We start from the raw sequence: 27,856 nt of genomic DNA, 5'->3' as shown, positions 1-27,856 counted from the left end.
GACTCCACAGCACACCATCTGGTCATTTCAGACTCCAAATCACACCACCTTGTCATTTCAGACTCCACAGCACACCACCTTATCATTTCACTCCACAGCACACCATCTTGACATTTTAACTTGTCATGAATATCCAAAATGAAATCATAATCCATAATTACCAATAAAAGATTAACAATTGCTTGAAGTGACAAATCTAAGTTTATTTTTGGATGATAAAACAGATGTATAAATATGGGTTCCCAGTACACATTCTGAAATAAATTATTGTGGCATCAGGACTGTATTATAATATTCGTTGTACTAATTATGTCTACTAAAATTAATATCATGTGATTACCATGTAATATGACAGGACGCTTTTAGTGACATACTGGATGCCATCCATTATTACAAAAATGTTTGTCAAAAAGAACCTAATAAAACCTAAAATAAACCCTTTAATGCCCAATATATTCGCCAGGTGTTATTACTGTTTCACAGTACAGTCTGGCCTGTTGCACTGTACCCATAATAAACAGTTCATTCAAGGTGAAATACCCCAGAATATCAATATTATACTGAAAGGCAACGATATGTTCTGGCACATCGTGATGACTTCAGGAGGTATCACCAGTATTTGTTGGTCTACGATATACATTCCTTTCAACACACTGAACAATCCAATCTATACTCTCATTAACTCCATCTCTGGAAAATAAAACCAGTTGTAAAATTATTCTATTTCTATGTTTTTGCATGTAGCATAAAATCACATCATACTAAAACATAACTTAATCATTACAAGCTTTCCTTGTGAAAATCCAGATGGATGGATACAAACTAACATTACAATCTTTTCTTTGCATGGAAAATAATGGCCAAAATTTAAAGTCATCATAATCATATTTAATTTTCATGTTTAGGGAATATCATGGCATATGCTTGGAAGACCATAGCATATGGATGAGAATCTATGCATACAGATTAACCATATATATAAGTTTGATAGATTGTTACTCATAATGACTTTTTGAAGAAACGATTTAAAGAAATTCAAAGGAGACACTGATATGGAGGATATAGTCAGAAGGGGTCAGATAGAACATCAAATTGGAGGACATAGTATGTGTTTAATATTGTTATGGAAGCACACAATTGATTGACAACTCACCCTGTCAGTGCAGATGCACCTCTAATTTTACAGTCTCTCTTTCCAATTTTTGCAGCACTTTGATTAAATAAAGACTTGATTTGGTCAACTTTCAAGCATCCCTATCATGTCAAACAAAGTGGGATACATTACACTCGTACATTAGTATCATACTGAATTATCAAACAATATAAAAAAACAATTGTTAACATTTATGCTTTGCAAGGTGTGTGTACTTGATCAGGTCTATTCAATGATGTCTACCACTATGTTTACATTGTGTACTTGATCAGGTCTATTCCATGATGTCTACCACTATGTTTACATTGTGTACTTGATCAGGTCTATTCCATGATGTCTACTACTATGCTTACATTGTGTACTTGTTTAGGTCTATTCCATGATGTCTACCACTATGTTTAATTCATGTACTTGTTTAGGTCTATTCCATGATGTCTACTACTATGTTTACATTGTGTACTTGTTTAGGTCTATTCCATGATATCTACCACTATGTTTAGTTTGTGTACTTGTTTAGGTCTATTCCATGATGTCTACCACTATGTTTAATTCATGTACTTGTTTAGGTCTATTCCATGATATCTATCACTATGTTTAGTTTGTGTACTTGTTTAGGTCTATTCCATGTCTACCACTATGTTTAATTCATGTACTTGTTTAGGTCTATTCCATGATATCTACCACTATGTTTAGTTTGTGTACTTGTTTAGGTCTATTCCATGTCTACCACTATGTTTAATTCATGTACTTGTTTAGGTCTATTCCATGATATCTACCACTATGTTTAGTTTGTGTACTTGTTTAGGTCTATTCCATGATGTCTACTACTATGTTTACATTGTGTACTTGTTTAGGTCTATTCCATGATGTCTACCACTATGTTTAATTCATGTACTTGTTTAGGTCTATTCCATGATATCTACCACTATGTTTAGTTTGTGTACTTGTTTAGGTCTATTCCATGATGTCTACCACTGTTTAATTCAAGTACTTGTTTAGGTCTATTCCATGATGTCTACCACTATGTTTAGTTTGTGTACTTGTTTAGGTCTATTCCATGTCTACCACTATGTTTAATTCATGTACTTGTTTAGGTCTATTCCATGATATCTACCACTATGTTTAGTTTGTGTACTTGTTTAGGTCTATTCCATGTCTACCACTATGTTTAATTCATGTACTTGTTTAGGTCTATTCCATGATGTCTACCACTATGTTTAGTTTGTGTACTTGTTTAGGTCTATTCCATGTCTACCACTATGTTTAATTCATGTACTTGTTTAGGTCTATTCCATGATATCTACCACTATGTTTAGTTTGTGTACTTGTTTAGGTCTATTCCATGTCTACCACTATGTTTAATTCATGTACTTGTTTAGGTCTATTCCATGATATCTACCACTATGTTTAGTTTGTGTACTTGTTTAGGTCTATTCCATGATGTCTACTACTATGTTTAATTCATGTACTTGTTTAGGTCTATTCCATGGTATCTACCACTATGTTTAGTTTGTGTACTTGTTTAGGTCTATTCCATGATGTCTACCACTGTTTAATTCAAGTACTTGTTTAGGTCTATTCCATGATGTCTACCACTATGTTTAGTTTGTGTACTTGTTTAGGTCTATTCCATGTCTACCACTATGTTTAATTCATGTACTTGTTTAGGTCTATTCCATGATATCTACCACTATGTTTAGTTTGTGTACTTGTTTAGGTCTATTCCATGATGTCTACTACTATGTTTAATTCATGTACTTGTTTAGGTCTATTCCATGGTATCTACCACTATGTTTAGTTTGTGTACTTGTTTAGGTCTATTCCATGTCTACCACTATGTTTAATTCATGTACTTGTTTAGGTCTATTCCATAATGTCTACCACTATGTTTAATTCATGTACTTGTTTAGGTCTATTCCATGGTATCTACCACTATGTTTAGTTTGATTAACTGTTACGTCAATGTAATGTTATACAAAAAGACCCATTGTTAACTTACTTGTATATCTTGTTTGTTGGCAAGTACTAAAATCGGTACACCAACTAATGCTTCACTTTCTATCATCTCATCTGTAATGAATCATGATATCACTATGGTTACTGTACTACTTCTATCTGGCTCATTCATGAAGAAAACATACCGTAATCCTTCTATTAGTTCGACCATTACAAAATAATTGTTTTTGGGAGTGGCCGAATCATTAGAAAAAAACATAGGAAAACTATTGAAACCTTGTCCGAAGGAAATAGCTGATACAATTGGTTAAGTTGAGACCAAGAATTGACTAAATTCTTGAAATAGTGAAATTTTATAACATAATTTTCATTTCTTACTACCAATGATCACGCTAAGATATACATTTGGGCAGGGGAGGGGGTTGATTTTGTGATGTTCTGCTTCCATCGATTTGTTGATTGTATTTTACTCCAGAATAGCTAAAATAATCATTAAGATAATATGAAATACAAAATGGTTCACTATTACTAGAATATGTGATAGGAAATTGTAAAACAGTAAACAGTCTGACATTCTGATATGCATAGTGTTTTGATTTATATGTGTTATTATAGATACCCATAAATATACTTTGTAAAGTATGTACTGGCATATTATTACTATTTACGTCATATTGTTCTAATATGTCAAATATATTCACAAGAAGCTCATGGGCATAATTTTCCACAAGAGGATTAAATAATTCTGTACTTTTAATGTTAAATCCTGATACAGATTAGTAGGATTGAATTTCAAAACATTAAAATTACTTTACCTTAACTAAAAACAAGCAGCCTATCGGCTGAGATAGCTCCGCTGTTAGAAATGCACATTTCAATTAAAGAACTGAAGACATCATCAGAAAATGAACAATATGTATGGTATCAAAGCAATCGGACTTACAGTTTTTAACAAGAAGTCGAAAATATCACTTTCTACCAAAAATGACCAAAATATTCACCAAAATTAGAGAATTGAAGATATCATCACGAAATGAACAAATCTGAGACAGGTCTACATGTAGTATCTATATATGTAATATCAAAGCAATTGAACTTTTGGTTTTTAACAAGAAGTCGAAAATATCACTTTTTACCAAATATGACAAAAATATTCACCAAAATTATAGAATCCAAGATATCATCACGAACTGAACAAATCTGAGAGAGGTCGACATGTAGTACCTATATATGTAATATCAAAGCAATTGCACTTGCAGTTTTTAACAAGAAGTCGAAAATATCACTTTTTACCAAAAATGACAAAAATATTCACCAAAATTAGAGAATTGAAGATATCAACATGAAATGAACAAACCTAAGAGAGGTCTACCCAAGGTACATATACACCGAGTATCAAAGCATTCAGGCTTGTAGTTTTCAAGAAGAAGTCGAAAAAGTAAAACATTGACACGGACGACGACGACGGACGACGACGGACAATCACTCATATGATAAGCTCCGCTCGACAAAGTCGACAGCGGAGCTAAAAACTGTCACAACAATTACGCTTTAACTGAAAAAATAATTACTCCATATCTCATTAATATGCATGTAAAGTGAACCAATAATAAAATTGGTTATCCTTATACCTTTGTATATAACATATATAAATTTGAAATCGATCGGGTAAAAATTACTTGAGTTATCACGTCCACAAGAGATAACCAATCAGTAGCCGTCTCTCATTAATTATGCAAGCAAAATGCACCAACATCGAACTTGGCCATCGTTGCATGTTTGTTTATAACATATATAAATTTGAAACTGATCGGGTAAAAATTACTTGAATTATCACACCTACAAGAGATAACCAATCAGTAGCTGTCTCTCATTAATTATGCAAGCAAAATGCACCAACATCGAACTTGGCCATCGTTGCATGTTTGTTTATAACATATATAAATTTGAAACTGATCGGGTAAAAATTACTTGAATTATCACACCTACAAGAGATAACCAATCAGTAGCTGTCTCTCATTAATTATGCAAGCAAAATGCACCAACATCGAACTTGGCCATTGTTGCATGTTTGTTTATACCATATATAAATTTGTAACCGATCATGTAAGAATTACTTGAGTTATCACACCCACAAGTCATGCCAACAACAACAACGACACCAAAATCTTCCCCATACTTATACCTTCCCCTTCGTTCACACTACACTAGGAGCAAGGCAAAAACAGAAATTATTTTTTTGAGTGGTCGAATTATCAGAGGTATATTTTGAATGAACAAATTATAGGAGTACGAATTCTAGTAACTGAATTGCAAAATTGGAAACAAAAAAGAAACTACCACTTCAAGAAGAGAACGCAGCAGGTGGCAGCACAACATGTACCAACCACAGAGCTTCTAAAGTTATGTAAACAATGTATTAGTTCATTCATGCCAGTTGTAATTTGCAATAAAAATAATGACAAATACACTCGCTCAATCTTTTTCTCATACTATTTTTTTGGTACTGCTTATCTTATTTTGGAGAAGTTGGGTTGCCCTGAAAATGTTTCACCAACTTCATTTTAAACAAGTGGCAGAGCCATCTCGATGCTGGCAAAATAAGAGTTTGAGATGTGTTTTTGGAGCAATGGATTGGTGAACAGACAGAAAAGCAATTTCAAAGATTTTGACTTTGTTTCAATGAAAACTTGAAGTATACATGAGCGTACGTGTTATTATTTATTTATTTTGAAAACTCAATTTTTAACTGAAGGAATTAAATAATCATGTTTGTTTAAATTGAACCTTAGAAATGACCACTGTTCAACTCGGGACATTTAATTGTACTTAGCGTATGTTACTATGACAATCAACCAATTCGAAAAAAAAACAGTTGACAATGACTTAATGCATGGCCACAGCCAAATCGCTGTATAATTGAAATAAAAAAAATAAAAAAAACAGAGGAAGAGAAAGGAAGAGAAGGAAGAGAAACACGAGCAGTGTAGTCGAATGACAGGCGTTACGGCAGCCATGTTTGTTTCACCTTGATCAATACAGTATTACCCACGATGCACTATTCCCATTAGCGTGGGTATGTGGAAGTTCATAGCCAAGCGTACTGCGGTCCAGAACAAAGTAAGAAATTACGTGACGAGACCATCCCGATTTGCCGTTGATTTCCAGGTTCGGGTGCGTTTCATACAAGAAGATCGATATGCACTACACCGCCGTGTGTAGTAGACATAATCCCAATGGCAATAGGACGTTCAAAGGAAGCTAATACAGTTGATTTATAACAGACGAAGTAAATGGAAATCACTTCAGTCAAGAACACAAACTTAAATGAGTTGGTAAACAAGAGACGATGGCAACTCCACGTTGTGGCAGATTTACACACTACTACAGTTCGACTAATGTTTACAAACACCACTGTCAGTCACACAAAGTCCCCCAAATCCAAAAGGATTTTTAAATGCATTGGGGAACACAAGACGAACAATTGTGCATACTCCGCGTTATTAAATTTAAACTTTGCTTGCAGATTTTCCCGAGGCAGATTTACATAATTATTTATTTATTTACGCCTATCGCCCCTCCTGGGACATGGGCCGTCAACCAGGTTCCTCCAGGCAGAGCGGTCCTGAGCCAGCGTCTCCAGTTCTTTCCATGTGCGGCCCATCTTCTTAACATCTGCCTCCATGTCTCTGCGCCATGAGTTACGAGGCTTTCCCCTCTTCCTTTTTCCTTGAGGATTCCAAGTCAATGCTTGTCTAGTAATATTAGGCATTGGCTTCCGTAGGGTGTGGCCAATCCACCGCCATCGTCTCTGCAAGAGCTCTGCCTCAATGGGTTGCTGATGAGCCATCTCCCACAAGTCTTGGTTACTAATTACCTCAGGCCAGAAAATTCTGAGGATACGCCTAAGACAAGTATTGATGAAGGTCTGTTATTTGCTAATAATGGCAACAGTAGTTCTCCATGTTTCTGCACCATATAGGAGGACCGGCTTGACAACTGTGTTGAAGATGCGTATTTTAATGTTCCTTGGTAGTTTTGTAGATCACCATATGTTATTTAGCTGATGGAATGCTCTCCTTGCTTTCCCTATCCTTATTCTTACATCTGCATCTGTCCCACCTTGTTTATCCACGTTACTTTCCAGATATGTAAAGCTTTCAACCTCTTCCAGTGATTTATCTTCCAACCTGATGGCAGATTGATTTGAGGAATTGATTCTTAAAATCTTGCTCTTTGTTTGGTTAACATTTAGTCCAAGGCGACCTGACTTATCTCTAATGATGTCAGTTTTATCTTGCATCTGCTTGTGAGTGTGTGAGAGCAAGGCGATGTCATCTGCAAAATCAAGATCATCCAGTTGCTGCCATAGAGTCCACTGGATTCCATTCCTCTTGTGAGTGGTGGAGGACTTCATAATCCAGTCAATGGCCAATAAGAAGAGAAAGGGTGAGAGGAGACACCCTTGTCTTACTCCTGTCTTCACATTGAATGCATCTGTTAGCTGCCCTCCATGAATTACCCTGCATGACAATCCCTCGTATGAATTCCTTACAAAATTGTTAATTTTGTGTAGTATCCCATAATGTTTCATAAGCTTCCACAGTGTTGGTCGGTTAACGCTATCAAATGCCTTTTCATAATCAATGAAATTAACATAAAGGGAAGATTTACATAATACTACAGTTCAATAACACAGCCAGTCACACAAAATCCATCAAAAGGGAACTGCAAGTCGTATAATGCCGAAACAGTACTATGATTTCACAACTTTCGAAATACGTTTGCTTTTATCGATGTCCACTGTACACCAGTAAATGTCTTCCCATTCAGAAATTCGTAACACATAATTCAAGTGATGGTATAACAAAATAACTCATTTGTAAATTCAATCCATCGAAAAAATCTAAAAAAACATTTTCATAAACACTTTTTAGTATATAAATACACTTTGAAAAGAAACAAGATTCATAAACATAAATCTATTTGAATACATTCGCACTACAAATTACACAATACTTATTTTCTAATGGCGTTTCTTCACACCACAAATAATCGCCACCATGACTAGATAAATGGCAAGCGGTCAAAAATCATGGCAAGACAGTGACAGACATCTGGAATACTTTACATTGATTACATGATTGTTTTACAGCCATGACAGGTCAATGTTGATCCCACCAAAGACACACTTGTGTTCAAACACATCTCCACTTTGTCTCCTCATTAGCATATTTAAAATAAGCCCGTCTCCACTTTATCTCCTCTATATATAGCATATTTACAGTAAACAATAAATGCCTTTAGACAGACAAGCTGAATGACTGATTATGATACACGATTGTTTTACAGGATGTTAGTGTGCCACTGTCAAATTACTATGGGCACAGGGGTAGGAAAATTGTAGTTACTAGTTCATTTACATTAATTTTGTTTTTGTCTAAATGGCCAGCCAAACATAAATCACGCTGCACCAACAGTGAAAGTGATTAGCATATGACACCAGTTTGACCCCACAAAGACGCACTTGTCTTTATCAAGGCTCATACAGACAACGCCACACCACGCCACGCCATGTCTGGAAGACTTCACTGTTTCTTCGTGGGTAAAAGAGGGGTGACAGAATGATGCACAGGAAAACATACAAAGTAAACTTGTTTCATTGTTATTCATTGCGAAAAACAAATCGCAATTTAAATGTCTCAATTACTGTCAGTGAATTAAAAGAGGGCTTGAATTGATAAGAGGATTACGGTAGCACAACAAATGAAATAATAATAGGTTAATAAGTTAAATCCAAAAATAAACAAGTAATTGTTAATGTATTTCATATATGGTAATTTCAGCTGGAGTTGAGAATAATAACTTACCAAATGCTCTCCATGAATCTTCAAGCCGAGTTTCATCAGTAGCATCCACTACAAATATGACACCATGGGATTCAGCATAATACTAACAAATAATTAAATAAACCTATCATGAGTTGTAAATATGACTATCAAAAACAATCAATTACTGAGATATTTGTATTCTGTGTTATGATAGGTATGTAAGCTGCTAAAAAGCTATCCAGATCAGAACAAGTTAAGTTTTGTTTTGACATGGGCCTCTCCTGGAATAGTTTACTAACATGATTATGATCATTTTTCATAATCAGGCACACTAATTATCAAAAATGAAATTCATGTATGATGTTGCATAGATCTAATTTAATTTGACATGTCATAAAGTTATTATTAAATTCAAATAAAATAGAAATAGAATATAGTTTAAAATTGTTTTGTTGATGTGTTTGTGACATTGTTGTACTTACTTTATGCCATAATGACTGTAATTCTTCTTGACCTCCTAAATCCCAAAACATCAATCTCACTGATCCAATATCAATCTTACCAACTATAAACAAAATTACACAACAGAGATGTATCATCATTTCAGACTGGGTGAGATAGCAGTCTCTAACACAACACAACAATACAATGATTGAATTGACAGTTGTCCAGCACAACCATATTTTGTCATGGAGCAACCAAATATGAAAACAGATTACCCCATTAAGACAATCATGAAAATGAATACAAGAATCTGATGACAATATTACATGATCCAATGTATTAATATCAAAATAATATAGACTCAAATGCTAGAAAATGCTCCAATGTGAAGTGAATTCAATATTCTCTATCTTAACTGAAAAACTAGCATACAAGCAAAAGGTGTTTATTAATTAATATGCAAGTTAACATACACAGTTTAATTCAATAGTGTTATACATTCAATGGTCACCATTTTGTTGAAATCGTTCGCTAATATAGGAAATAACACATACAATTTTCAGTGACAGAGGGTTAAAGAGAGACTTAGCTTCTCAAAATGTTGACATATTTGACATTTCGTCCATGCCCCCTGATAAAGTTATCATCTTGTCATCCCTGAGATTCGTTTAACAAAATTAGATTTCAATAGATGGCGCCCTCTGGAGACAGATGCAACAATGCAACCATCTTTTTCCACAGGCAAATTAGGTAATTGTTATAAATGTAAATAAACACAAAACTAATTAGAACACCCACCAACCCACCCAGTATTCACATTTTCCCGTATAATAACGCTCTGACATATAAGTTAAACCCAACATGGACAATCCTAACACTAGATACCGGTACACTACCCCCCCCCCCCCCCAAATACATATACTAGTGGTTTGTTAGAATAATCTAGACGCAATCAATAATTCAAAATTATGCAACTGAGAATTATGTCAAACTAATTATTTTTTGCATAAAATGAGTGTGAATTAAAGGACATAAATTTAACTCATTTTTTTTTGAACACTGCAAATTAAAACAGAATACATTAATAATTATATTGTTTTTTCAATGAATAAGATGACTTTGCAATTTTCAAATTGACACCATTAATGGTTAAGTGTCAACCCCTCCCCCCAAAAAAATAATCCTTGGCAATGCTCACTGAATTGAGTCAGTTGATAGGTATTAACCTGATATTTTTTTATGGTACTTGAAAGCATTTTTCATTTCTGATTCCAGTGTTGTCATGTAATTGTTAACTATTGACATTAATACTGTTTCACTTCATGGATATTGCCCTGAACACAATTTATATTAATTAATGTTATTTTAATGTTGTACTGCATGGCTTATGTGATAAATTGCTCAACTCTATATTCTATTATTAATCAATGAAAACACACAACGATGTGTATAACAAGACTGACAGTTTTCAAAGATGACAGTGGGAGTTAACTAGACTGCACCAGAACTCTTATTAATTCAAGGGTTTCAGCCTATAATGTTTAGGATTGGAAAAGGATTTCTTGTATTAGATTAGTTTGATTAATGTGCTATGGGTCCCTAGTAGACTGCATTGGGAGTATGAGGGCATGCAATAAGTAATGCCCCTGACCCACTTCCAGTTGTCTGATCTAGATGAAATTTTGCATGTGTCATGATTTACATCTCTATGGGTTATGTTGCACAAAACAGCTCTGAACTAATTGTGGTTTCTGATTTACAGGTGTTTGAACTGAGTCAGGTGTGAAATGGAGCCAGTTGAATGTCGCGCAGTGATCCGGTTTTTGTATTTGAAAGGACGCACACCAAAGGAGACTTTTGATGAAATGAAAGAAACTTATGATGCCCCATCATATGACCTTGTAAAACGCTAGCATCGTGAATTCAAACATGGCTGGAAGTCTGTGAAAGCAGCTCCCAGACCTGGTCGTCCCTCTTCTGCCATTGATGAGGCATCTGTCCGTCAAGTTGAGGCAGCCATTTTGGAAGAATGACGCATTACTGTTCGTCAAATAGCCCAAGAGGTCAAGATTAGTACAGAGTCTGTCGAAACTATCATTCATGACCACTTGCATACTAGTATGCATAAGGTGTCTGCCAGATGGATTCCAGGGTTGCTCACACCGTTAATGAAAGACTGATTGCACAGGATGAAACTCAGTCAATGCAGTGGAAGCACTTGGACTCACCACCTCCAAAGAAGGCAAGGGTGCAGCCCTCCGCTGGCAAGGTCATGCTCACAGTCTTCCGGGACCAGGACGGAGTAGTGATGACAGATTTCCTGGCAAAGGGTACCACAATTACAGGAGCCTATTACGCTTCACTTTTGATGAAATTAAGAGAAGCTATCAAAATCAAGAGGTAGGGCAAGATCAGCAAAGGTAACCTCCTGCAGGACAACGCTCTAGTCCACAACTCGCATGTCGCCAGATCAGAGCATGGGCGTGTGGCTATGAAATCCTCCCCCATCCCCCTTACTCTCCTGACCTTGCACCCTCTGACTTTCATCTCTTCCCAGCCATGAAGTTGTTTTTGAAAGGAAAGCGTTTCCCAGATGCTGCAGCCTTGATTTCTTGATTTACAATGTGGTTGGAGGACCAGCCTGGGGTGTTCTACAAAAACGGTGTCCAGAGCTACATCAAACGATGGGAGAAATGCATAACTCTTAGTGGTTCCTATGTAGAGAAAGACTAATAACTGTGCCAAGTTTAAATAATTTCCTGCTATGGGAAATGGGTCAGGGGCATTACTTATTGAACGCTCCTTGTATTCTGAAATTCTCAGGGGTGACCATCTGGGCATTTTCACCATCTGGCAACTATCACGGTGAAAACAAAGGCCAAAACTCTCAAAAAATGTTACTTTGAAATAATTGTTCAGTGTGACAAGACCACCCCTTGCATGTGCAACATATATGATTTTGGTTGTTTTGGTCGAATTTAGCTATTTTCACCAGCTCTTCGATTAGCATTAACAGCAGCTCGCACAGGGCCTATAGAAATACATGGTACAGTGGTGCGTGTCTTAGCAACATGGAATGTCTTGAATCCCAACCGAGGATACTTTTGTTATCGGTAGTCAGGAGAGGGAATTCCAATGAGAGTAGATTTTATATTGCTCCCATTTGGGTCTTTCCAGTTGTCCTGGTAATAACCTTTTGCTTTGCGACTAACTTTGCTTTAGTTAAGAAATAACTTGCCATGTTGTACATGGGTCATCTGTTGTGAAAACTTTTCATCTTGAACACATATTGACATTTACGTGAGATATTTTGTGTGTTGTGGCGCCCTCTACAGTCAATCAAAAACAGATAACAGGAGAATACTGTTTGTTGGTATTGTTGGTTAGTCTGTGAAATCAGTAATGAATATACACCTATATTGTGGTACATATAAATGGGTAGATCGGTTACTGTGGAGTTTTCTTATAGTGACAGAGGCATGATAAATGTTCACCATTTTGTAGTTTTGTTATCATTATAGGACCTTTTGAGGTTAGTAATTAAAAGTCAATATTCAAATTATATTTATGGTTGTTTAACTATGAACCAGAAGCTGTTTTTTAAATGTTCTATGTTTCAATTGCTACCTTGAGCTCACTAAATTGACCTGCTATCAAGTATATTTGGTCTTTTAGCCTATTACAACTTATATATTATTATACTTATTTATACATCTAGCACATTCATAACACATTCAAATATACGGTAAACAATGTCACAAACATTTACGATTCACAGGTTATTGACGTCACATCCTAACACTTTCACTTTTATTTGTTTACGATTATATATTCGGACAAACATATTTCTTCAAAAAAATTAAAGAAACTAGGTATACTGCATTATCACAGCTGGAATGCATTTTGATGTCAGGAATTTGACATCATGTTGTGACACTTTTTTTGTAAACTAGTTGTCAGACACAGAAAGATATTTAGAACACAAATCGACCAAATTCAAGATACATGTATTATGCATTTCATTTCTCCTAGCCAGCAACACCATAACTTCAATTTCAATGAATATTTTTCCATAACAAATTATAAATGAATTGCAGAAGAGGATTGAAATAAATTGGAAACACATGTACATGAATATAACTTGTGGAGAGTTTTAATATGGAAATCTGAATTCCATCCAGGTTTATAAACTACTAAGCATAGTTGTTAAAATAGTATTGACACAAAAATATTTATTAATTTCAATGGCAGTTCAATCCAATCAACGAGCACAGTGTTCAATGACATTATTTTAAAATGTTTAAATATTATTTCATTGGCCAATAGTTTCAGTTTTAATTGTGAAATTTATAAATATTTATAAAAATGAAAGGTATGGGTTTGATGTATAACAGGACACTTACTATTCAATCCTACTGTGGTTGTTATTTTGCTGAGTGACAAGCCTTTGTAGTTTCTGTTGAACTGTGTCTTTGTCTGCTCCAGAAATGTCTACAGAGATAATGACAACTTAATATCTTATATGACATGATGAAAGATGACATTTTAAACGTTTTACAAAGAAGGTTTTATGTGTGATGGCTGACAGTTAGAAAGTGAAATGTTACTGTATGTAGAGATAAGAAAAAATTAGATTAGGACTTTAAATAAATTAGTTATATAGGATTTGGGTAAGGGGGTTGTTGTATGCAGAATATTATTATTATTTTTTTTTAAATCTGGGACAAAAATGGTTAATGTACTTATTGAAAACAAATGTTTTAGCAAGGGTAGATGAAAATGAATCATTTCTAATGCTAATTTTCTACACAATTCTTGTGAATAGTGCTGCACACTATGATTACTTGCTCCCATTCAGTGATGAAATCCGTGCAGTTTCAACTGTAATGGGATTCGGTTACTGACTTATAAAGAGCTCACACATTAAAACATACCATAATTATTACACCTTGTCCATTGTGAATATTGGCTGAGATAGCTCTGCTATTAGCAATGCACATTTCAATTAAGAACTGAAGATATCATTAGAAAATGAACAAATCTAAGAGAGGTCTACCTGAGGTATCATATGTATAGTATCAAAGCAATCGGAATTGAAAATATCACTTTTTACCAAAAATTACAAAAATATTCATCAAAATTGGAGAATTAAAAATATCATCACGAAATGAACAAAATTAAGAGAGGTCCACATGTACTACCTATATGTATAATATCAAAGCAATTGGACCTGCTGTTTTTAACAAGAAGTCGAAAATATCACTTTTTACCACAAATGACAAAAATAGAGAATTTGAGATTTTGACATGAAATGAACAAATCTAAGAAAGAACCATCGACGACGACAGACAATCATTAATATGAACAGCTCCGCTGTGTCGACTTTGTCATGCATTGCGGAAGTATATTGCATCAATATAGAAGTTGCAGCATGATTTGATGGCATTGATTTTGCTGCATAACAACGAATGTCAACTAATGTTTTTGTAATTACTGATTACATTATTTTATCAACAATGTTTACAATCAATTGACATGGAAATAAATTTCACTATTTCTCATTTATAAATGTAAGCTAAGGAAGATGTATGCATTTCCACACATACTGACATTGAAAATGGCACATTTTGGAACGTAAGTATATTACTTATTAGTTAATACCTAAAATCCAAAGTGACAAATGCTCACTGATTCAATTATTTCATAATTCAGCATAGCCTCACTAGACATTTATAACTACATTTAATTAACTACTGAAGTGGTCATGCACAATACTAAAATCAAAGCATGTGATCTTCTGACATTTGATTAGATATCGATCACACATCATCATAGATTGGAAAGAATAATCTAGAAAGTTAGTTATCAAATTTAAGATATATAGTTTTGTTTATAGTAATATAGCTGGAATATAACCATGTCAGGAATATGATTTTTTAACATAAAAATGATTGACATTTGTATCTGATCATCAAACAAGTACTTGTCCATATTGAGAGATATTGCTCTGAAACAGCATTCAAAATCAGCCATTTTGAATACATGTATATATATAACATGATGTATAACGAATATATAAAATTTGAACATAATCAGTCAAAGCATTTAAGAGACATGGCTTTTAATGGCTCATTAAAACAAAATGGCCACCAGTCAGCCATTTTGAATCCAATCTGAAAAATAAAATGGTGTGCATCAGAAACCTGTAATGTCCAATGTATGTTATAAGTTTGAACAAAATCCATCCATAAATGCAAGAAATGCTTGATATTTGAGGATTTTTTTAGCACAAAAATAGCCACCATTTGGCCACTTTGAAAAGGATCGTCAAACCAATATATCCGTATATCTATGACATGATGTATAATGAATATTAACAAGCAGCCGGTCGGCTGAGGTAGCTCCACTGTTAGCAATGCACATTTCAATTAAAAAACAGAAGATATCATTAGAAAATGAACAATATTTTCAACAAGAAGTCAAAAACATCACTTTTCACCAACAATGACGAAAATTTTCATCAAAATTAGCTAATTAAAAATATCACCATGAAATTAACAAATCTGAAAGAGGTTCACATATAGTACCTATATATGTAATATCAAAGTAATTGGACTTGCGGATTTTAACAAGAAGTCGAAAATATCACTTTTTACCAAAAATGGCAAAAATATTCACCAAATTTAGAGAATTAAAGATATCATTACAAAATGAACAAATCTGAGAGAAGTCCACATGTAGTACCTATATATGTAATATCAAAGCAATTGGACTTGCAGTTTTTAACAAGAAGTCGAAAATGTCACTTTTTACCAAAAATGACAAAAATATTCACCAAAATTAAAGATATCATTACAAAATGAACAAATCTGAGAGAGGTTCACATGTAGTGCTTATATATGTAATATCAAAGCAATTTGACTTGCGGTTTTTAACAAGAAGTCGAAAATGTCACTTTTTACCAAAAATGACAAAAATATTCACCAAAATTAGAGAATTGAAGATATCAACATGAAATTGAAAGATATCAACAAACCTAAGAGAGGTCTACCCATGGTACATATACACTAAGTATCAAAGCATTCAGGCTAGTAGTTTTCAAGAAGTCGAAAAAGTAAAACATTGACACGGATGACAGACGTCAGACGACGTCGGACAATCACTCATATGATAAGCTCCGCTCGACAAAGTCGACAGCGGAGCTAAAAATTTGAACATATTCAGTCAGACATACGAGTCTAGAAGCTCATTCAGTAAAACAAAATGCTGCTAGACAGCTATTTTGAATCCGATCTGAAAAATAAATGATGTGCATCAGAAACCTGTAATGTCTAATATATGTACCAAGTTTGAACGAAATCCATCCATAAATGCCAGAAACACTTGATATTTGATGATTTTTTAGCACAAAAATGGCCACCATTCAGCCATTTTGAATAGGATCATCAAACCAATATCTCTATCTATGACATGATGTATAATGAATATTTAAAATTAGAACATAATCAGTGAAAGCAAGTCAGACATATGGCATGAGAACCACATTCATTTGTTGAATCTAATCTGAAAAACAAAATGATGTGCATCAAGGTCCTATAATGTCAACGTATATACCAATTTTGAACAAAATCCATCTGTAAACAGCTGAAAAATACTTGATTTTGATGATTTCTAGCACAAAAATGGTCGCCATTTGGCCATCTTGAATAAGATCGTGAAACAAATTGACGTGCATATGTATAATATCATGTATGATGTATGTGTGAAGTTTGATTGTGATTGGTCCAGGCATTTCTAAGATACAGGTCCAGACGCACACATGCACGCACGCATGGACACATGGAGGTCAAAACATAAGTCCCCGTTTTCGAACTACCGGTACGTCCGAACAGGGACTAATAATGAAATTATAAACATAAATGCATTGGATAAGTGTTTTAATTGAATTCACTATTATCTCGACAACCCAAAATAGCTGGTGGGCGGGCATATTAGCATAAATTTGCATTTTAATTTGCATATCATTTACATACAACATTCTAGCATTTATGTCATGAACTGCAATACACACTAAGTTATTTACTATTCTTTTTTTTAATTTAATTGAAACATGTTACAATCTTTTGAAATACAATTAGATTGGTCAATATCATTATTTACGAAAGTTTGAAATCGGTGATTTATACGTTCTCAAATTATTCTGCGTTCATGAAATGCAATTCGAGTAATGAAGAGCAAGTACAAAACATAGTTGAGTTCTAGTGTAGAAAATATACGAGGTGATTTGTCCCCAAAGCCAAAACGAACAATTTGTCAAAATAAAACCCATAACATATTTATTTGTGGCATCAGTACTCACCCGTGCCGACGGACAATACATTAACGCATGTACAGTCATGACACGTTGTGTTTTCACTCGTTGTTTTGAAATTCAAGAAAAAATGCTAGCAATCTGCTGCTATGTTCTCGAAAGATTCAACATAAAAAATTGATAAATTGAAAAAAGTAAGTGGAAAAGATAACTAAAATATGTATTCAATTGCCAATTATAAATACTCGCGGTAAACTAATCCGGCAGCCATGTTTGGTGTTTTTTACCGCTTTCCGAATTCAGTACACAAACACCCAGAATGCGCTGTTCCCCTATGCAACTTAGATATTAAATCATTATAGCGCCAACAGCAGTGGGTGGCCGATGGTCGCTGAATGGGGTAGGCCAAAAGGTCATCAGCCTTTCCCATGCTGTTTTCACGATAACAATTTTTGTTCCAGTTTACATGCAATCTGCTAATATATTTGTTTATTTTCTGTGCATATACATTTCGTTCGTATTTACTTCCTTCTTTCGTGATCGGAAAACAATAATTAAAAATACAGCTGTAAATTGAAACCACTGTAGTTGCATATTGTGCGCAATAAATGGCAACAATGTCAGGCGACAATGAATCCAGGCGATTGACACATTCATTGCCATGAATACACTTGATAACTGCTGGCAGACTTCCAGTGGTCATTGTTTATGTTTGGACTTTTGAAACAATAGCAAAATAAAGGGTTGGGCAACTACTCTTTTGTTTAGGCTTGGGAAGAACAATGCAAGCTTTTTACAAATAATTTCAACTGGATGTACATTGGTGGGCGGGTGTTCAGAGTTACTAGGCAGACGTAAAACTGGATGGGCCCACCTAAAACCCTTTGTGGAGAACACTGTATCTGTATTTAGAATTTCTCTATACAATTACTTACCGTCTTTCCAGCGTTATCCAAACCCAGAATTAATATAAAGAATTCATCTTTCCGAAATAAATATTTGAATAAACCAGATAACAAAGTGAACATGATCTGGAAAAAACAAAAATCATTAACAGAAGCTGTAACTATACTGCAGTGATTCAGAAGATCACCAGACGTAAGCTGGTATTTTTTCAAAATGTTCTAATTTCGTTCAATCATTTTTATACACAGGGCCGAAGTGTTTTCTGTTAAATTTACTGTTTGTACCCAAAATATGGCAAATAATTAGAATTGTCTCATGACATGTTCTAAGCTAATTCCAGACAACTCAACTCCTGGGAAGTGACTAATATGACATGTGGCCGTAAGAATGGGACATCAATCTAATATGACATGGGTGTAGCAGTCAGGATGGGATATCAATCTAATATGACATGGGTGTGGCAATCAGGATGGGATATCAATCTATTATATTATACCAGTATTTTGATGGTGTTAATCCATTGATTTGATTGGTCCAAACACAAAATTTGCATATGCAATCCATGGTATATTGGCTGATAATGCACGGCTAAACCAAGTGGCCCTGGAACATGAATTGACTACAGGTTTAATACGGAAATACATAAAACCGGTATTATTTGATTTTTAGGGAAATATAGTGGTTGAATTTTGGAAGAATATTGAGAAAAATACTGAATTAAAAACATCTGAAAAGTTATATAACTATAACACAAACCTAAACCACCGTCCCTCAACAACGTCAGAACGCTATGTTCTCAGTGTTGTTACTTTGAGATGGATTGCGAACTTCCAACAAAGAAACAACAAAACATGATCTTTAAGTACAAGATATAATTGATGGATTTAATGACATAAAAATGCAAAAAACTATGAGTCACAGGCAAAAATGTATACCACCAATAACAACCGGTGTCCGGTAGCGGCAGCTGACAAAATTGCAGTGCACCCGGGTAATTGCCATCTGTTTCAAAAAACACGGGACAACGCAGGATTCGACGACGATATATGGTATTGTAATTCTCCACTATGGGTAAATAAATTACAGGAGATGATGAAGGTAATTTCGAAAGCTACAGATTTGTGCCGAGTGTACACCAACCACTGTATTAGAGCTCAGACTAGTAATACAAGTATTACTAGTATTACTAGTCTGAGATTAGAGCGACGGCGTGCAAAGTCTTTCGGCCGGAGTTGAGACAAGGCATATCATGTACGTGTCACAAAAACGATGCGAAAATCCGATCTTACACCATCAAACTTACCCCAGAACAACGATAAAACTTGTCAGTCATACTGTCACAAAACTTTGGTTATACCAAAGGTATCCAGGTCAGATGTTGGAACTGAGGTCGCTGTGCCGGTCACCGTACATGATACACCGCGTCCCGCCGCGTCTCAAATTTCGGTCGAACCAAGTACCGCTGAACGTCAAATATCCACAGTTACAAGTAGTATGATGAGTCACAAAACCGGTTTATTTCACAACTGTACTTTCAATGGGCAAATTACAGTCCAAATTCTACAAAAACCGGAATTAAAACGTGGAAAATCCGTTTAAATGATCCAAACTGTACACGACCCTGTATTTCAAATCGCGTTGTGCGTCAGTAAAAGGTCAGAAAGGTCATCCTTTGTTATGCTAATTTGTGTGTTTACGCTGCTCTATTCAACGTGGATATGTTTCTTTTTCATGTGGAATAAAAATTAGTTTGTATTCAATTTGAACTGTGTTGCGCAAGTAATTTTTGTATGCATTCAGCGTACAATTACATACTATTCTTATAAATATTCATGTTCAAGGACCATAGTCATGATCTCTTAGTAGATGAAAGTAAACTCTTTTTTTACTAGTTTTATCGAATTGTCAATATACTGGTATAATATAATAGCAATAACCCCCGCCGAAGTTGGGTATACCACTTGATATTGCACAATTCACTCCATATATGCACTCGCCTGCGGCTCGTGCATATATGTCGTGAATTGTGCAATATCTCGTGGTATACCCGCCTTCGGCGGGGGTTATTGCTTAAATATGACATGGGTGTGGCAGTCAGGATGGGATATCAATGTAATATGACATGGGTGTGGCAGTCAGAATGGGACATCAATCTAATATGACATGGGTGTGACAGTCAGAATGGGATATCAATCTAATATGACATGGGTGTGACAGTCAGAATGGGATATCAATCTAATATGACATGGGGTTAGCAGTCAGGATGGGATATCAATCTAATATGACATGGGTGTGGCAATCAGGATGGGATATCAATCTAATATGACATGGGTGTGGCAGTCAGGATGGGATATCAATGTAATATGACATGGGTGTGGCAGTCAGAATGGGACATCAATCTAATATGACATGGGTGTGACAGTCAAACAAATAAATATATTTATATAACTTTGGTTGGTTTATTTTTCTTTATAAACTTTTATTACTGCCACAATAATTGTGTATACATTGTTTATCAAATAGACATCCTACTAACTTGCATTATTTGAACAATATATGATAATTACCTGATTGCCTCATTTTAATTTACTGTTTTTTTTAGACATGTCTGACAAGGACATATGGAAGTATGTCAAGGCTGCAGTTCAATTAACCACAATAAGATATGGTCAAAAAAATACTTGGCATTACATGACAATATATCACTGTAATTTAATTCAGGGTTACTTTCAATATCCTGGCTGAACATCTAAATACGTGGTTGTCATAGTAACACTCAGCCAAAGAAATGAAAAAATTGTGGAATGGTTTTAATATATGAATAAAACCAATCTCTAGATACTGAAATTAAAATGTAACTATTTGATTAACTGGTCTGGGTATGTTATAAAATTTTAACTGTTTAGGCTACAATACACTTTTATATGACAGATAATTACTCAGTATCATCCTAATACATATTGTGAGCAGCATATAATGAATGACCCAATGTATTAATGACTTTGTTGTCTCAGATGTGTTGTCCACTGTTTAACACATTGCAGGCATGCACATAAATTTAACTACATGTATAGTGCGCGGTATACAATGTTATGTTGTGCCAGCTTAACACAAATGACCAATCGCACATGAAATTTATTTTTACTATTTTACTAGAACCATGACCACAATTAGACCATTAGAGTCTGAGTTACTGTACTTTAATGTAAGTAATATGTAAGTAATACCGGTACTGCAAATTTGGCAAGTTTTAGAAGGTTTTTCTACAGCCCCATCAGGAGTTGTGTTGTATAGAAGTATAATAAGCTGTAGTTATTGCACCCAATTCATGTATTTATCATATAGTGACTTACAGAGTGCTGAGAAATTGAAGAGTTTTTTTTTTATTAGATTGAATTACATGAAAAATGGTTCCATACATCATTTTATGGTGGAACTGCTAAAAAATGAGGTTACCTGATAATAGCTCTTGACTTATTACTGGAATAACTAAATACCAGCTAATTATAATGCAAATGAGATAATCAATATGCACAGATTTCCACCATATTCTTATCAGGTTCCCAATGCATCTATATAACAATTTTCATAGAATGGTGTTGCACGGTTCTTATAAATTGAACAGCTATTATCTTATTATCATGCAAAATCGGTAATTAATAAGCACAGATTTCTATTATAACCTAACCATGTCTGAGCATTATCCCAATTCATCAGCATACCAAGTTTCATTGAAATATTTTAAAAGGTTCTTAAACTAAGAGCCCATGCCTGGGCAAACGCCCACCCCCCACTTTTGACACAATAAAGAAGTTGAGGTCATATTCGGGCACAGGCCCAGGGGGTCTTTTTCTACACACAAAAAAACTATTTTCTATTCGTTGACTGTGGTTGTATTAACAGTTGACTTTCTTGAAGTCTGTCGTGATACTTTTAACAATTGTTAATTGCGTAAAACAAGAGGTGAATGCAAAATAGCTGTGACAGCTTTCTGCCTTCAGGGCAGCGCGTTCACCGCTAATTTTTTTCAGAATCATAGCAGTCAGCAAGTCTATAAGAATATATATTAAAGCAGAAACGGTAGTTCTCTTTTAAAAAGGGCCGGCCGTTTGGTTTGTGCTTCCTTAGAAACGATTCAAGCAAATCGTATAAAGAGAGCCGCTAAGCAAGTATCGCACTCGTTCGGCTTTAGCGTCGTCGACAATGAAACCAATGTTGCAATATTGTAGCAACCCGTACCTGGGAGAGTGGTTGAAATCACGTTATTTTGGCTTCATAAAATATTTTGTAGCAGCTTGCGAATCCATAAATGGGGCCAGCAGTTTTGCAATGTCACGCCGAAGACTGCCAACTTTTTTACCATCTTTCATCACTGCTATTGCATTTCTGTCATGAAAACTATTCTTCTGTCGTTGGATAAAAAAAAAAACTTCCTATTTCAAGTATATCGCGATATCCATATATTAATGAGACATTCCAACCGCCGTCACTTGCTGAATGATAACTTTCACCGTGATTGATAAGCGGCGAGTCTGATAAGAAAGCAATGTCACGATTTAACCTTTATGATGAAATACTAGTAGTGATGTCATTCTTAGCCAATCAGTAAAGCAGATGCATAAAGGTCAAAGATGATTGATAGACTGTAAACAAAAGCATCGTGTGCCGTCGCAGCAGAGCGACCCCATTTTTCTTGTCTCTTTATTATGATTAGACATGAATGAAAAGTGCCAAGCTGACAGAGTGCGAAATCCGTGGATTGAAAGTGCTAAGTCTAAATTGTGTGGGACGATATTGACGAACTTCAGGAATAAGTTGTAGGGATTTTGTTCGACGGCTACAGTGACGCCGACTTGGACTTTGAGGGTTTTGAGTTTGACGACGATGGCAATGAACGTACAAATAAAGATCTGAGAAGTTTTTTCAAACAACTATAAATTTTTATTATTTTTACTGTGTGAATTTGTAAATTATTACCGGTATTGTTCTTGTATGACGGTTGATTCGTAATTTGTCGAGACCAGAAATCATTTTACGCAGTTTAACCCCTGACATTTTAATTCATTTTTAGTTCACGCGTATTGGGCATGTTTGTTGGCGGGAAAATCCTAATTCAAATGATTCCTCACTGTCGATTTTTATTATTTCTGGTTTATTTGTCACATTATAAGCAATACATTATTTTTGTTTTACTTCTAGTGTTGCATATTGTTCATTTATTTCCGTTGCATGTTTTCATTTGCCGTTTTTTCCCTGCTGCAGTTCGATCTGTGTGTTGTAAATTTTTCGCGAATTTTCGTTTTTTTGCCGGGGATCTCCTGGCATGCGCCCACCCCTTCTTTTTGGCAATTTTCCATGTTCAGGGCCCTGGGCTTGTACCCGGATAAATTCGGTACTTACATTTTGTAAATTTCTAGTAGCTTCTATTTTTGGTACATGGTAGCCTTAGAACAAGATTTCGCAGTGTATGTGCCTTGGGTTACTGTTAACTTACTGACAGGGTAAATGCAAAGAATCCAATTGTGTGATTCGCACATGGGAGTCAAAAATTTAAATTCTTATCGTAGTGATCACCAAATCTGAGAATAACACACTGAAGAAGAACACTTATTACTCAACTGCTAGGCCATGAACAGAACCCCCCCCCCCCATTCTCAGGACATATTTCTCATGCTTAACTTACATCACAGCCTGTAATCATCACAGCGGTATTCTTGTTATGACCTTATACATCATATAAACATCAAATTTGGTAAGAGTTTATCACAAAACCAGAAATTGATTAACTGAAAAATTATTGTAATTATATTTTAGAACAATAGCAGCTGGGATTCTATACCATAGTCAAATAATTGAAAAAATAGAACTTGCCAGCATCATTGCTGTTCCCATACTGGGATGAAATCTGAAACAGGTCTAACAAATAAACCTTTTAAATTATGATAATTATATGTGAGCACTAGACTACATCTTGCCATGTACTCAACATAAAAGCCCGCTGCTCACCTACGACTTGACTACTATTCTCTAAGCATATTTGAGTGACAGTATGATATGTAAATTAACATAAAATTCTCAGTCTCCATGGAAACCAGTGAGGACCTTTTCTCCAGATCTCTCTCCATTTATTTAATGTAACAGACTGTAATGGAAAATATTCTCAGACTGGTAATCTATATTTTCTGTTTAATGTCACACTTGAACTCAACAAGTCATTGTAAATGACATAGTTAATTTGTGTCTCTTCAACATGGTGAAATCACATGAATCACTGAGGGTGAAATATTCACTGGGTTTAATAATCACAGATTTGCTGTTGCAGAGATATTCACAGAGTTTTTAAATTTGTTAGTTTAAAGTGGAAACAATATATTGTTAATTTTGAATATTCACTGGTTTTAAATTAATGCATTTAGCTGCCAGCAAAATAAACAAAACAAAAAAAACAGCCCATAATTAGGCCCTATACAGTAATTCAGTTCAGCTGATTTATGCACAAATAAGCATGTTACTGCACATGTATGCAATGCATTATGAGAGAGCACTACAAATTCTGCACTACATGCATGTTACTGCACATATATGCAATGCATTATGGGAGAGAACTACAAACTCTGCACTACTGAGCATGTTACTGCACATGTATGCAATGCATCATGGGAGAGAACTACAAATTCTGCACTACTGAGCATGTTACTGCACATATATGCAATGCATTATGGGAGAGAACTACAAACTCTGCACTACTGAGCATGTTACTGCACATGTATGCAATGCATCATGGGAGAGAACTACAAATTCTGCACTACTGAGCATGTTACTGCACATATATGCAATGCATTATGAGAGAGAACTACAAATTCTGCACTACATGCATGTTACTGCACATATATGCAATGCATTATGGGAGACAACTACAAATTCTGCACTACTGAGCATGTTACTGCACATATATGCAATGCATTATGAGAGAGAACTACAAATTCTGCACTACTGAGCAAGTTACTGCACATATATGCAATGCATTATGGGAGAGAACTACAAATTCTGCACTACTGAGCATGTTACTGCACATATATGCAATGCATTATGAGAGAGAACTACAAATTCTGCACTACTGAGCATGTTATTGCACATATATGCAATGCATTATGGGAGACAACTACAAATTCTGCACTACTGAGCATGTTACTGTACATATATGCAATGCATTATGGGAGACAACTACAAATTCTGCACTACTGAGCATGTTACTGCACATATATGCAATGCATTATGGGAGAGAACTACAAACTCTGCACTACTGAGCATGTTACTGTACATATATGCAATGCATTATGGGAGACAACTACAAATTCTGCACTACTGAGCATGTTACTGCACATATATGCAATGCATTATGGGAGAGAACTACAAACTCTGCACTACTGAGCATGTTACTGCACATACATGCAATGCATTATATGGGAGAGAACTACAAATTCTGCACTACTGAGCATGTTACTGCACATATATGCAATGCATTATGGGAGAGAACTACAAACTCTGCACTACTGAGCATGTTACTGCACATATATGCAATGCATTATGGGAGAGAACTACAAACTCTGCACTACTGAGCATGTTACTGCACATACATGCAATGCATTATGGGAGAGAACTACAAATTCTGCACTACTGAGCATGTTACTGCATATGTATGCAATGCATTATGGGAGAGAACTACAAATTCTGAGCATGTTACTGCACATATATGCAATGCATTATGGGAGACAACTACAAATTCTGCACTATATGTTTTTTTTATTCTTGGTCACCGAGCAAAATTTCAAGATACAAATGAAAACATGTAACCAGAGAAATCAGAGTAAAAATACCAATTTTGACCATTTTTATGACATTTTGTGACTAATGAATCTCAAAAATTGTTTTGTGGTCACAATTTGTTTTTCATTTTTGATATCTTAATGTCATGACCCCTTAATAAGGAAAGTAAGACAAACATGACATACAATAATAATAATTCTGTGTAAACCTCCTTAATGTTTAATTTATATTTCATACAGTAACTTTGATCTAAATCAAACAGCTATTAGTCATTAGTTTCAATATAACAAAATCAAAGTGGAAATGTTCTAAACTAAACCTACATGGGGGCAATGAAAACAAAAGACATTGAATTGAATTACACAAATAAATAACATGCATTTGCAGCTCAGTATGTAGTGTCATATCAGGCTTGATTAAAACCAGCGTAGTTATTTCCAAGATTGGAATTTGAGCCTATTTTTCATCCAAAATCGGTTGAGAACAAAGAAAGAAATCTTAATTTAATTATAAAACAAAACTCTCATAGTCAGTGATCTACCATGTGTAATGCTTGTACTACGTTTAAATGAAGTCGGTTATATATTTTAAGAATCGGTAGATGAAATTTTGTGATTTAGGGATTCTAGAACAAAAATGGCTGCCATTGAAACAATAAACATACTGAAGTGCATGTGTAAAACATTGTATTTGTTTTATTATTACTTTCAATGATACAGTGTACAAGAATATAATTTTTGGTTTATGTGAGCTTATAGTATAGTATATTTTATTTGACACTAAATAATATATTTTGTTACATTATCTGTGGTCAAAAGACATTATATATATAACAAAATTGGTCTCAAAAATAGGTATTGATGCGAAAAACTAATGTATATCTGAGAAATGGCTCCTGACATGAGTGCACAGAATGAAAAAAGTGTTTTGAAACATAAAACCATACCATCCTATTTATCATCTTGAATTTTAAATACAAACAAAAACAGTGGTACATGTGCCTTGCCAATATTTGTCCAAGAGTTACTATACCTAATGACAAACTTTGCTATTATGCTTCCAATTTTTGAAAAAAACTGTGCAGTAACTAAACTGGCCTGTGCACAGGATGCATGTAATGCTGTAAAGTAGACGAATGGGTCTCAACGTTTATTTATTTTACAAATAATTCCAGACTTGACACTGACAACAGATTGCTGATAGCATATATTTCATTTGACTGTAGCTTGAAAACAAAGGCAGATAAAAAACAAAACAAGACACAATTTTTTAGCCAAACCAGAGGCCATTTGCATGACTTTCTATACTACATCTGAACAGGAACTAAATATATCTTCAACTAGTAATTTAAGGATTTTATATGAAACTTTGACGTTTGATTCATTCACATATCTGATAATATTTAGCCTATTAACATCATCATGGAAA

General features: G+C 34.8%; 1 protein-coding gene across 2 annotated transcripts in view; it reads right to left on the bottom strand.

Moving 5' to 3' along the window:
* Positions 1–364: 364 nt before the first annotated feature.
* LOC100378238 (ADP-ribosylation factor-related protein 1-like) overlaps positions 365–27,856 on the bottom strand; it is a 31,272-nt gene continuing 3,780 nt past the window's right edge. Inside the window, exons 2-8 of one of the 2 annotated variants that reach the window (XM_002739428.4) lie at positions 18,631–18,726; positions 13,788–13,875; positions 9,423–9,505; positions 8,980–9,061; positions 3,153–3,223; positions 1,154–1,254; positions 365–690 (exon numbers count right to left, since the gene is read on the bottom strand). In XM_002739428.4, the coding sequence (XP_002739474.1) occupies positions 600–690; positions 1,154–1,254; positions 3,153–3,223; positions 8,980–9,061; positions 9,423–9,505; positions 13,788–13,875; positions 18,631–18,723 (609 nt within the window). In that variant the 5' untranslated portion in view covers positions 18,724–18,726 and the 3' untranslated portion in view covers positions 365–599. Of the gene's footprint in view, positions 691–1,149; positions 1,255–3,152; positions 3,224–8,979; positions 9,062–9,422; positions 9,506–13,787; positions 13,876–18,630; positions 18,727–27,856 lie in introns of those variants that run through there. The other variant, XM_085493284.1, reaches the window with a different exon arrangement.

This window comes from Saccoglossus kowalevskii, chromosome 18 (genome assembly GCF_978046115.1).
Source record: "Saccoglossus kowalevskii chromosome 18, keSacKowa6.1, whole genome shotgun sequence".
In the NCBI taxonomy this organism is placed as follows: Eukaryota; Metazoa; Hemichordata; class Enteropneusta; family Harrimaniidae; genus Saccoglossus; species Saccoglossus kowalevskii.
Note: the sequence above shows the minus strand (reverse complement) of the source record. Positions and strands in the feature narration are given on the sequence as shown.